Below are 12,385 nucleotides of genomic sequence, written 5' to 3'. Positions count from 1 at the left end.
GAACACACTAACCTAAACAAAACCCAATGAAATGACATGTTATTTCAACAAATGACAGAGAAAATACATTTTATGGTTTAAAACCAGGATGCAAAACATGAAGAGTCCTTCTCTGCGCATTACCTTTTTATGTATTTATATATTTCAGCCAAAACTGACCATGTTCTATGTATATAAAAGTGTTCTAAAGTCCAATGTGAGGCTACTGTCCTACAGCTGAATCTTGACCCAAACTGGGTCATCAGTAGGACATTTTTCCTAAACACAGCAGCAAACCTTAAACAGAATGGCTGAAAAACGAACCAATGTGTTGTAATGGTCCAGTCAAAGTCCAAAGCTTTGTTCTCAGTTCTTTGATAGAATTATAAAGATACCAAACAGAATCTTAAAATACCAGCTTTTCAAAATGGTTGGCCTGAATATTTCTTTGTTTAAAAGCTCAGTTGGTGAAGCACTCAGATAAAAATCTTACTTTGAGTTGAGGAAGTTCAAGATAAAGAAATGACTGTTAATATGAAGTGAAGGACGCCTTAACCTTGTCTAATGTACTTCTTGAACCACCTTTGTTAGGTAGCTAAAGTAGTTCCAGTTTGATCCTCCAGGAAAAAACAGCTGATTTGTTGTAAGAGAGACACAGATGGAGAGCAAGATGTTAAACGGGCCACACAGTCAGATGCTCGTCATCCTCACAAACAGGCAGGCTGAGACACACATGATATTAACACCTTTTCTGCGCAGAAATCTGCTTGTTTCAAGGAAAACGTAAGGGACAAAACAACCAACCAACAGGCAAGACAACTGAAAAGGTGTCATGCACTGCAAAAAAACTACTCGTCTTATCAAACAGCATCGTCCTGCAGTGAAGCTTGAGGTTCTGTTTAACAAGCAGGGGTCCATTTGTTCTGCTTGCTTCCTTTTAGGTAAACAGTTTGACAAACATCTATCATGATTGATTCACTTTAAAATGAAGACAAGTTTTTCTTAAGCTGCAGAACAAGCTGTGGGCTCAGACGGGTGTTCTTTCACAGTGTGATAAAGTGCACAACAGAACCTGTTGTTTGTCAAGCTGATGCGGGTCTTACGTTTTGGTTTCCCACAATGTTGTCGAAGGGGAGCTCAGGACTCCAGGAGGCCTCGTTGAAGGTGGCGCTGCTTGCCCGGCGGTCAGCCGAGCTGGCCGCCTCCTTCATGATGTCCTCCGGCAGGGTGAGCAGACTCTCCTCGGGCTGCTTGATCAGGTATGTCTCGATGTTGTGGCGCCGAAGGAAGTCGTTGCGGTCCTTCCCATGTCCTTCCTCCACCTCATAGTCGCCATTCAAACAGTCCAAAGCTGCTTTGGAGATGTGGATTCGCCTTAAGCAGAAGAGAAGTATAATGTAAAAAGAATGGGTTGGTTAGTATGCTTTTAAGTGTATGTAACAAAATAAAACTAAATTCCTTTTAATTTTGTTTGTTTTCAAAGGTTTACTGTGTTTGTAGGGACAAATGGACTATAAAGAAGTCCAACAGCTATGAGACATTTTGGAAGGCACTATAGGTTGTATTGATATGGCCAGAATAATCATTAAGGATCATACAACAAGGTCTTCAATAGTTTAATCTCCAGCTAAGGAAATATAACTGAATTTAACGAGTTTCCACCCGAAGCAAAGCATCTCGGAGGTGTTTCCGGGCAGAAAGAAGCAGCCAATCACTGAACCAGGCTGGTGTGAATGAAACCATGCACACCGTGAGGAGAGTGGCTGAAAGTTGCTGCAATCAAAGGTCATGTCCACTATGTCACGCCACCAATTATCGAAGGTGTCTGATGTGTTGGATGTGATGAAAACATTCATTGTCTGATCTTTGTGGCTCAGCCCATCCTCCAGAGGAACCGCAGCTACTTTCACTCGTGTTATGCAACCGATTTTAACAAAAGAGCAAAGGTCGGGGTTACAGCGCAGCACAGTAACCAATGCTGGCAGGACCTTCAAAAACAGCTGCTAGTGAACGAATCCCTCTCTCTCTCTCGACGCCAAACAGGATTATAAAGTGAAGAAGTGACAGAATTAATCAGAAACAAGTGTCAGGAGAGCATTCTGTTGTTATGTTTTGAGTTGGATCTACACACACACACACACACACACACACACACACACACACAGATAAAGTCTGGTTCCCTCACCCAGGGATGCCTCCAGACTCCAGCTTGTTGGCAATGTCCACGTCCCAGGACCAGACGTCAAACTGCCACTTCCTGAGTCCTAGAACGCCACACAGCACCGAGCCCGAGTGGATCCCAATACGCATGTCGATGTCATGTTTCGTACGTGATCTGACGTATCTGGAAGAGAAAGGATTAGAGAATCAGACTCACAAGCCTATGTCACAGACTTTGTCTTACTCATCATTACTTCAGCCCTACATAACATCTTTACCCAACTATTATCTTCACACCCCTTTTTAACCCTCTTTTATCCCACCCATTCTGTCCATCTCACTCATCCTCATCCTCTATAGAAACCCGTTTTAATGTCATTCATCCTCCTCACTTCTCTTTAGAAAGTCATTTCCCTCTTACTCCCCCTAAATATCTTTAGAAACCAGTTTCTATCCCATTCATCCACCATTTTTCATCTTTAGTTCCTGTTTTCATCTCACTCAACTCCTCCTCATTCGTCTTGATAATGCTTATTTTCTCAATCATCATTCCTCATCCTTCTTTAGAACCACCTTTCATCCCAGCCATCCTCCTCTTCTTTCTTCATAACCCTTATTTTAAACTTACCTCCCTAATGCCCCTTTACTTTGCCTGGGACTCCCCTGATGAGTCTCAGCGTCCTGAATCGTCCTTGTTGCTAACTTAATAAAATGTACATTACCAGATGGAAATACAGTTCAAGTAAATTCTTCTTTTGAAGATTGATTTTCATCTTCAGATCAATTTTCTTGCATTTATATTTTATAGCTGAAAATAAATACGAACTTGTGTTCAAAACAACAGAGGTCCAACATCACTAACCAGATTTATCACTGAACCTAATTCAAAGGTGTAGTAGAGTAATTGAAAACCAACAGATCCAACAATCATAATATACATGCTGTTTATCTGTGGAACTAAATCATTAATTTAAAGGAATGTGTTCAAAGTAATATCAGTGTGGAGTTCAATCAGTGATGCCATTAATTCTGTGGATAAATGGGTGACCCTTCTTTAGGATGCAGGCAGTAAATGTTTTAATGCTGGTTCTACTGCATTGCCCTCTGAAATTAAATTACAGACACAGCTCAGAAGAATGCTGTGCTTTGATTGAAGTTGATTTGAAAGGGGGAAATCACCTAAAATGATCTAAAATGGAAAATAAAAATACCGACAAGGAAAAAAAATTCAAACTACTATTCCAGTAGGTCATTGTTTAGCTGAAATGGCAAAGACTCAGCCAATCATTAATTTCAGGACGATTAAGAAGCTCTACACTTACCTGTGAACACTGTAACAAATAAAAGACAAATTTGTGCGACAAACTATCTGCAAGACGTCCCTGCAAATTACCATTGTTAAAACAGCGAACAACGTCCAAAACAGCTTGCAACTTGCTAAAGAACACAGCGACAGACCTGAAGAAAGATGCTGCTATGTGTTGCTTGCTAATAAAGGCGTGATTGATTTTTTTCGGGTTTAAGGGGTGCAGACTATTTTCAGATGACCCCCAGAATCTCAATTCAAGCCAATTTACACTGCAAAACATGGTGGCGCAGGAATCCGGATAGGGCAATGTTTCTCATGCTCTGCTGTCTTTTTAACACATATCAAGGATTAAAATACATAAAAACACAATTCTGGTTACAGACTCATAATTACAATGTTGTTGTAAGTCATACAGGTTTATTCAGAGTTGTTGTAGATCAGTGATGGCCGGTAATTGGGGGTGCACCAGAGTTTGGGGATTACAACACAAAAATAAACTCTACTTGAACATGGACCCGCCTACGATCACACGCCTACTCCTGGACTTTTAAGTCGGTTTGGTCCAAATTCATTTATTCGCTTCTTTTCCTGCAGCCAAAGACTCGTGAAATAGATGTGATAATTACCTTTTATTTTGTAATTTATATTTACTCTGTCTATAGTGTTTTCCCTCAGTTTTGATGGCGCTTAGCGCCCCCTGTTGACAAACCGCCCATGTTGTAGATGCTGCTGGCTGTGGGGAGGAAGGATCTTCCTACATGTTTTGATTTGGAATAGAATGAGCCGTGTTCCCAATGAATTTGTGCTGAAGAAAATTAAAGCAACATCAAGAAATTTAAGCTTTAGTTGTTTGATTAAACATGCTGGTATTTTTAACACAGCTGCATGTCAAGAAAATAAGGAAGCAATGGCAAAAACACACTTTCAAATTACGTGTATACATTATACACTATAGATTGTATAAATACACGATGATTGACCTAAAGTGCATACTATTTAATAATATTGTGGTGTTATTTTGAGTAACACTGTGAAATACAGGAGCTTTGTGCATTAATGCAGCAAATTAATAAACATGAAACTGACCTTTAGTAAAAGTGAATGCAGATAGCGCTGACTGCCAGACACTGTTCATAAATAAACAATACATTTCACGCATACCTGCAGCTCTTCAATAAAAAAGGTGAAAAATGTTTATAAATTTGCTTCTCATTTTATACATTATTACCCGAGAACACAATGAAAGCAGGACTGAAGCTGCAGATGATAACGCTCTGTCCCACCCATTCCTGCCTCCCTGACTCATTTCATGCCTCATAACCGCACTGTGAGGTGAAAGGCATCCTGGGAGGCTGTGACAGGTGCTTAAAGTCCATCAGCTGCTTAGTGGCAGCTGCAGGGCGGATATCAACGGCAGCGATCTGCAGTTCATTGGAAAGATGATGCAGACGAGGATGGTGATGAGGAGGTGACAGTTTGATGGAGTGGTTTTTTAAAGGTCTGAAACAGCAGCCTCCACAATGGCACATGCACATGTTTCCTGCAGACATATGTTGACATAAACCATTCCAATATGGTCGTTTCTTATGTCATCCTAAATGCAAAAAGTGTTGCTGGCTGCCTTCAATCCCCTCATAGTGTTGCTCTAACACTATAATGCACAAATCTCGCAGCTTATCCATCCCTAATCCCTCTTTGTTCTGCAAACATACGTTCCCCTCTCCTCCCTCAATGTCACACTGAAAAAGAAGCAAGGGGTCAAAATCCAGCAGCAAGAAAGACGATTATTGAATTAAACCTGCAGAAACCTGAAAAGCACAAAATCCAGCGTCAGCGAGCCTTTACTTGAAGGATCTGTGGAGTAAAAGCATGTTGAGATGGGATGATCGTGATGTTATTTCTGCTCCTTTTCATAACCTGGGGCAGAGTTAGTTGTTAAAAGCTTGGCTGTGCAATAGCCACTCAGAAATTTTTTTTTTCTACTATATCACAAATGTAAGGTTTGCTTTACGAGTAACAGGATGCAGTCTGGAAATGTCATAAAGAGGTAACATCTCTCTGTATCTCTGAGTGAAAGAAAACTTTTAGAAGAATCTCTTGGACCTGCAGTGGGACCTGCAGAATGACTGGATCTAAATGCATGGACTTCTTGCTCAGAACAAAAAAGATTCCGATAAAAACACATTAGACAAATGTTGTGGTCAAGCTGAGAAATTTCAAAGATGACAACAAAGGAATTTGTTGGCTACAAAGATTTGTTTCATTATAAAGCTCGAGGTGACGCTGACATCTGCTTTTGCAACGAGAAATAGGTGCAAATTAGGTTAAAATCTAAACAGTAACTCCACAAGGTTAACAATCTGTCACTGAAACCACAACACTCTTATTCCATCCATTTACATGGAAATGTGTAGAAGGCCGTGATGGTGTGGGGGGGCAGGTTGAATGGCGAGCAGGCTTTTTTTAGACTTTCCAAACAACAGGAAGCTGGTTGTTATAATCTGCCTGGTGTATCATTAACAGTAACAGCGGCTCCGAGTCAAAGCTCTTCATGCCAGACTAGACGAGGTTGAAACATTTTGGTTAGAACTGGCTCCACATCCATGCCCAGAATTATTCGCATGAATAATGCAGAAATATTTGCATGTAAAACAGAGCTAGGTGCTGGTGATTATCATGCATTCCTGCAAACTGCCAACGGTTTAAAACAGTTTGTTTCATTTTATCTTCTTGTCTTTATTTGTGCTGCTGCCTTTGCCAGGACCCCCTTTAAAAAATTCAAGCTCAAAAGAAATATAGTGGTTAAAAAATAAAGGTTTTTATATCAAAATAGAAAAAAATAACAAAAAACAAAAAAAAACAACTGTTATATCAAAATACATGGCTGCATGGTGGTGCAGTTGGTAGCACTGGTGCCTTGCAGCAAGAAGGTCCTGGGTTCGATTCCCGACCGGGGGTCTTTCTGCATGGAGTTTGCATGTTCTCCCCGTGCATGCGTGGGTTCTCACCAGGTACTCCGGCTTCCACCCACAGTCCAAAGACATGCCTGTTAGGTTAATTGGTCTCTCTAAATTGCCCTTAGGTGTATGAATGATTGTGTGCATGGTTGTTTGTGTGTTGCCCTGTGATGGACTGGCGACCTGTCCAGGGTGTACCCTGCCTCTCACCCATAGACAGCTGGAGATAGGCACCAGCTTCTCTGGGACCCACTATGGAATAAGCGGTAGAAAATGACTGGCTGACTGATATCAAAATAGAAAATAAAAAACAATCTTTCAGAAAATTCTAGGACTTCATGCATGCAAGTGGAGCTTACCTGATGGTTTTGAGCATGCTCAGTCCCATCTCCACGCAGCAGTGTGCGTGGTCTGGTCTGGGCTCAGGTAGACCAGATACACAGTAGTAACAGTCTCCCAAGATCTTTATTCGTAGACAGTGGTGCTCCTGGAACAGATAAATTCAGAGGCGCACATGTGAAACTCTTTCCACGATAAAATACACTGCTCAAAAAATAAAGGGAACACTCAAATAACACATCCTAGATCTGAATGAATGAAATATTCTCATTGAATACTTTGTTCTGTACAAAGTTGAATGTGCTGACAACAAAATCACACAAAAATCATCAATGGAAATCAAATTTATGAACCAATGGAGGCCTGGATTTGGAGTCACACACAAAATTAAAGTGGAAAAACACACTAGAGGCTGATCCAACTTTGATGTAATGTCCTTAAAAAAAAGTCAAAATGAGGCTCAGTATTGTGTGTGACCTCCACGTGCCTCTATGACCTCCCTACAATGCTTGGACATGCTCCTGATGATACAGCGGATGGTCTCCTGAGGGATCTCCTCCCAGACCTGGACTAAAGCATCTGCCATCTCCTGGACAGTCTGTGGAGCAACGTGATGTTGGTGGATGGAGCGAGACATGATGTCCCAGATGTGCTTCAATGTCTTCATCTTGCAGGAACTGCTGACACACTCCAGCCACATGAGGTCTAGCATTGTCCTGCATTAGGAGGAATCCAGGGCCAACCGCACCAGCATATGGTCTCACAAGGGGTCTGAGGATCTCATCTCGGTACCTAATGGCAGTCAGGCTACCTGCTTTCATCTGTGAAGAGCACAGGGCGCCAGTGGCGAATTTGTCAATCCTGATGTTCTCTAGCAAATGCCAAGCGTCCTGCACGGTGTTGGGCTGTGAGCACAACCCCCATTTGTGGACGTCAGGCCCTCATACCATCCTCATGGAGTCGGTTTCTAACCGTTTGAGCAGACACATGCACATTTGTGGCCTGCTGGAGGTCATTTTGCAGGGCTCTGGCAGTGATCCTCCTGTTCCTCCTTGCACAAAGGTGGAGGTAGCGGTCCTGCTGCTGGGTTGTTGCCCTCCTACGGCCTCCTCCACGTCTCCTGGTGTACTGGCCTGTCTCCTGGTAGCGCCTCCAGGCTCTGGACACTACGCTGACAGACACAGCTAACCTTCTTGCCACAGCTCGCATTGATGTGTCATCCTGGATGAGCTGCACTACCTGAGCCACTTGTGTGGGTTGTAGAGTCCATCTCATGCTACCACGAGTGTGAAAGCACCACCAACATTCAAAAGTGACCAAAACATCAGCCAGAAAGCATCGGTACTGAGAAGTGGTCTGTGGTCCCCACCTGCAGAACCACTCCTTTATTGAGTGTCTTGCTACTCGCCATATATTTCCTCCTGTTGTCTTTTCCATTTGAACAACAAGATGTGAATTTGATTGTCAATCAGTGTTGCTTCCTAAGTGGACAGTTTGATTTCACAGAAGTTTGATTTACTTGGAGTTATATTGTGTTGTTTAAGTGTTTTATTTTTTTGAGCAGTGTATAACCACTGTAACATTAGGTACTTACATTCACCACAACAGAAAGCGAAACCAACACATGTAAACAGAACTAAAAACCTGGGGAACCAAATGTACAAATTACAAGTATATAATGTTGAACTAGCTTACAGCTTCTTTCAAGTAATGATTTCAAGAACAGTTATCGACGCCTGGTCATAAAACGTTTCTCCATTTTTTGTCCTGCATGGAGGCTTGATTTTTAGCAGATTACATTACTTACCCAACATCTCTCAACATTTTCCTTAACCCACACCTAAACAGTTCAATCTGAGGCATCGTTAACACAACGTCCAACATTAAAACTAGCAGTTCTAACTCCTTAGTAGCTGCAAAAATTTATAAATTGAGAAACAAATTATTAGGAGGGTAAATTTGCTTTTCATTCCCAAACACCTAAACATTGTCATGTTTATTTCCTCGCCCACTTAGACCAACCTTTTGATTAGTTATAGTTAGACCACGAATAAAAAAGCTGCATAAAAAGTACTTTCCCCTTTTTCTTTTTGAAAGGAAACAAAATTTTTTGCTGAATACACTTTTTTAAAGGTTTTTTAGCACTAGTGGCCTTTATTCATTAGTAGCTGGAGAAGATGTGGAGCAGAGAGAGAAGGGAAAGGCGTCCAGTTAATTAGGGCTCCAACAAAGGATTATTTTGCAAATCGATTACTCTGTTGACTATTTTTTTTCAATGTACCAATTAATAATTCAACAAATGGTGCCTAATAGATTTTTTAACAGGATTTGAACCAGATGAAGCTAAAGCGAACATGGATATTATGAGAATAGTAAGATTAAAAATGAAAAAAACATTCAAATATGAACATAAAATAAACCAGAACGATTAGATGAAATAATAAACTGAACTTTTAAACTTTTAAACTTGTATTATCTTTAGTTTTTACCCATACTCTACTCTGTATTTTCTCTATTAGCGTGTAAAAAATTATTGATTTGTCATTTTATTTTTCCTGGCTGCTTTTGCTATCTTTCTTCAATAAAAAAAAAATTGCAGCATTTGTCAAATACTGAATGCAGCTCATGTTTTCTGCTGTTAAGGCTTCTAGTCATTTTCGACTTTAAAAAACAGAATACACAGTTTATCAACACATGTAGGTTTGGGTTGGTATGGGTAGCAAATTACATCTTTGTACATCACAAACATATATTCTGAGTTTGATCTGAGAAAAGTTCTTTCACTGAAAGCCCACCAATTTTAAATATTAACAAATAACAGGTCCTGTGTTTGTTCTATAGTTGTCTGTGTTGGTTTTTTTTGGCCAAGTCTGAGTCAAGTGGTAGGTTATACAAGTTCAGATCATAAGTTAGCAAAATCATGGTTGAGAATATCTCAGATGAACATTTTAAAGCCTGAAGGGAACCGGATTCTGAAAGTGGGAAGCAATGCATTTTAGGATTAAATAAAACTTCACTTTTGTTACGATTGTGGAAAATATGAATCACAAATATGAGCAGCAATGTTTGCTTCTCACACAGTTTATCATCATACTTCTTAGCTAATATTGTATTTGAAATCTTTGATTAATAATATCTTTAAATATAAGTTTAAAAAACATAAAAATCTCTCAAACCCCAGGACAAATTCAAATGTTAGAGTAAAAAACATAAACACATAAAGAGGCAGAAGGTGTGTGTGCGCTTACGTGTGCGAGACGGTCGAAGCGTGCAAAGAGTTCGTTCAACATTCGTACCAGCTCCTGGGCAGAGAGCGTCGTGGAGAGGTTGGTGAAGCCTTTAACATCTGCGAAAAGAATGCTGAATAAAATATGGAAATGTCACTTTCAGATCCAGGTTAAATAGAAAGTACTGATCATACTCTTTAAGTTATATATGTTTCTCTGAACGTCTCGGTTACTGTCCAAGCACAATATTTGAGCATGTTCGGCTGGTAGAATTATCAAACTGAGCACTCTTTTAAATAATAAAAGGGGATGGAGGGCTCATGCTCCTTCTGACTGCACACAACAAATAGACTCATTTGAGTTGAACTGATAAGAAATGACCCCTTTCAATTTTATCTGATAGCTAAGAAGCATTTACATGTTTGGATTGATCCTGAATTAAGACCTAAAGCTGCTCACCTGACATTCTCGTAGCGGTGGATGTAAATTCTGTGGAACTGATGCTGGAGGTGTTCGTCCTCTACATTTGTCATGTCGTTGATCATTTCCAAAACTACAAAACGTGGCAGCACGGATAACACCAGACGTTCCTGGGAAGAGAGGGAGGAAAAGAGGCATACTGTAATACACAGACCAGCACTACAGGAACGTTTCCTTGTTGGTTTTAACTGTTGTCGTTTCTAAAACCTTAAAAATCATAAATATTAAAACAGCTGGAGGATGAAGATGGGGATATAGCTCCAGTCATAAGCTGACATATACCTATATTAATTTGGGACCCAAATGATTAATTTAAATCAGGTTTCTGGCTCTTGGAATGATTTTGGGTTCCCCTGACTGCAGTTCAGAAATGGTACCAAATTGACCCAGCCATGCTGGAATGGTTATATGGGATAAACATTTCACTGCTATTTAAAAGCAAGAGTTGGGTCAAACAACTTTGAAAATAAAGTAGGTTGGTTCTAGAAGGGATTTAGTAAATGGCATTTATTAGACTGACTCAGAACAATAGCAAAGTCCACAGAACTCAGTGCAGATCTAAGAAGGAGAATCATGGAGTTACTGTGGGGCTGCAAATATTGCATCCAAGCAGTCCTTTGCATTTTACGATGACAAATATGATTGAATATATTGTGGAGCTTTAAAGAAAACAAGTATTTTGTATATTTTTCTAAACACCTGGAAATTCCAGATGCATCAGTTCATATCATTGGATGTAAACAAATGTTATCGTTTGACCTCTTTCTTAAGGTCTGGGTACAACCACAAACTGTGTTTGTCAGACGAAATGAAACTGGTTAGGATGTTCAAGAACTACTCAGGAACCAGTCTGCAACACCTTCAAGCTTAAATGAAAATGGAGCTACTTACACGGACAAGTCAAATTCTTTATTGGAGAGGAGTTTTACGGTCAGATGAGACAAAGATTTGGCCACAATCACAACAAACATGTTTGAAGGAGTCAAGCTGTGGCTTTTACATCTTAGAACAGTGTACCAGTGGTCAAACATGGTGGTGGCAGCATTATGATGTAGGGTTGCAAGTGGTTCTGTACTGGAAGTGGTTCTGGTGCATTGCACAAAGTGGATGGAATAATGAAGAAGGAGGACTACTTATAACTTCAGCTTAAATCGACAGTCAGATGGTTGAAACTATGTGTTACATCAGGCCACTGAGCTCCTGAAATGACCTACCTAAAACCCCAACCTGAAAATAGATGGACAATGTTTTAAAGCTGTTTTTGCCAGGAAACCAGTTTAAATGAGATCCAGATTTGCCTGCTGATGTGATTAAATATCCAGCCTGAATGATGCCAGAAGAATAATGTGTAGCTGAGGTGCAACATGTTTAGGGACATTCAACTAAACATTATTTAAAGTGTATCTTTACATTTGAACCAGTATGTATACTTTTGACCCTTTGTGGATTAGAAAAGATCCGATTCAAACCTGGTAAATTTGTAAGTTTTATGTTGTAAAATTCCTTCAACACGGAAGCTGCAGCAACATTTAAATGGTTTCTTTCCCCAGGCTATGGCTTTCCCAAGGAGGATTTGCTAAATTTGTCTTGATAGGTTTTGCATATTTATTTCTGACCAACCATCAAATTAGAAAAATGTCAAAACACTCACACATGTCTTGCATGTCTTCCCCCTTCTCCCTTCTCGAAAAATAACTAACATTAAGGCCACTGATGCCACCAAAAAACATAAAAAAGCCTCTGCTTTGTCCTGACAAGGCAGAAAAACAAGAAACAGGACAACATGGCAGAGATGACGCTTGTAAGAACAAATACATGACATTAACTGAGCCTGAGGCTCCGAGTGGGACTCTAATAAAAGCTTTAAGGCTTGCAGAAAAAACAGGAAAACAAGATATGATTTTATTCCTTTAAATGACGTAACAGCACTCTGC

The 12,385-nt window shown here is 40.2% G+C and overlaps 1 protein-coding gene across 2 annotated transcripts in view; it reads right to left on the bottom strand.

Annotated features, from left to right (window-relative positions):
• adcy8 (adenylate cyclase 8 (brain)) overlaps nucleotides 1-12,385 on the bottom strand; it is a 138,700-nt gene that overhangs the window by 48,249 nt on the left and 78,066 nt on the right. For both annotated transcript variants that reach the window (XM_047369014.1, XM_047369015.1), the window contains exons 3-7: nucleotides 10,431-10,561; nucleotides 9,993-10,104; nucleotides 6,765-6,892; nucleotides 2,165-2,323; nucleotides 1,083-1,353 (exon numbers count right to left, since the gene is read on the bottom strand). In XM_047369014.1, coding sequence (XP_047224970.1) covers nucleotides 1,083-1,353; nucleotides 2,165-2,323; nucleotides 6,765-6,892; nucleotides 9,993-10,104; nucleotides 10,431-10,561 — 801 coding nt within the window. The remainder of the gene's footprint in view (nucleotides 1-1,082; nucleotides 1,354-2,164; nucleotides 2,324-6,764; nucleotides 6,893-9,992; nucleotides 10,105-10,430; nucleotides 10,562-12,385) is intronic.

The sequence above is a fragment of the Girardinichthys multiradiatus genome, chromosome 6, assembly GCF_021462225.1.
Source record: "Girardinichthys multiradiatus isolate DD_20200921_A chromosome 6, DD_fGirMul_XY1, whole genome shotgun sequence".
In the NCBI taxonomy this organism is placed as follows: Eukaryota; Metazoa; Chordata; class Actinopteri; order Cyprinodontiformes; family Goodeidae; genus Girardinichthys; species Girardinichthys multiradiatus.
Note: the sequence above shows the minus strand (reverse complement) of the source record. Positions and strands in the feature narration are given on the sequence as shown.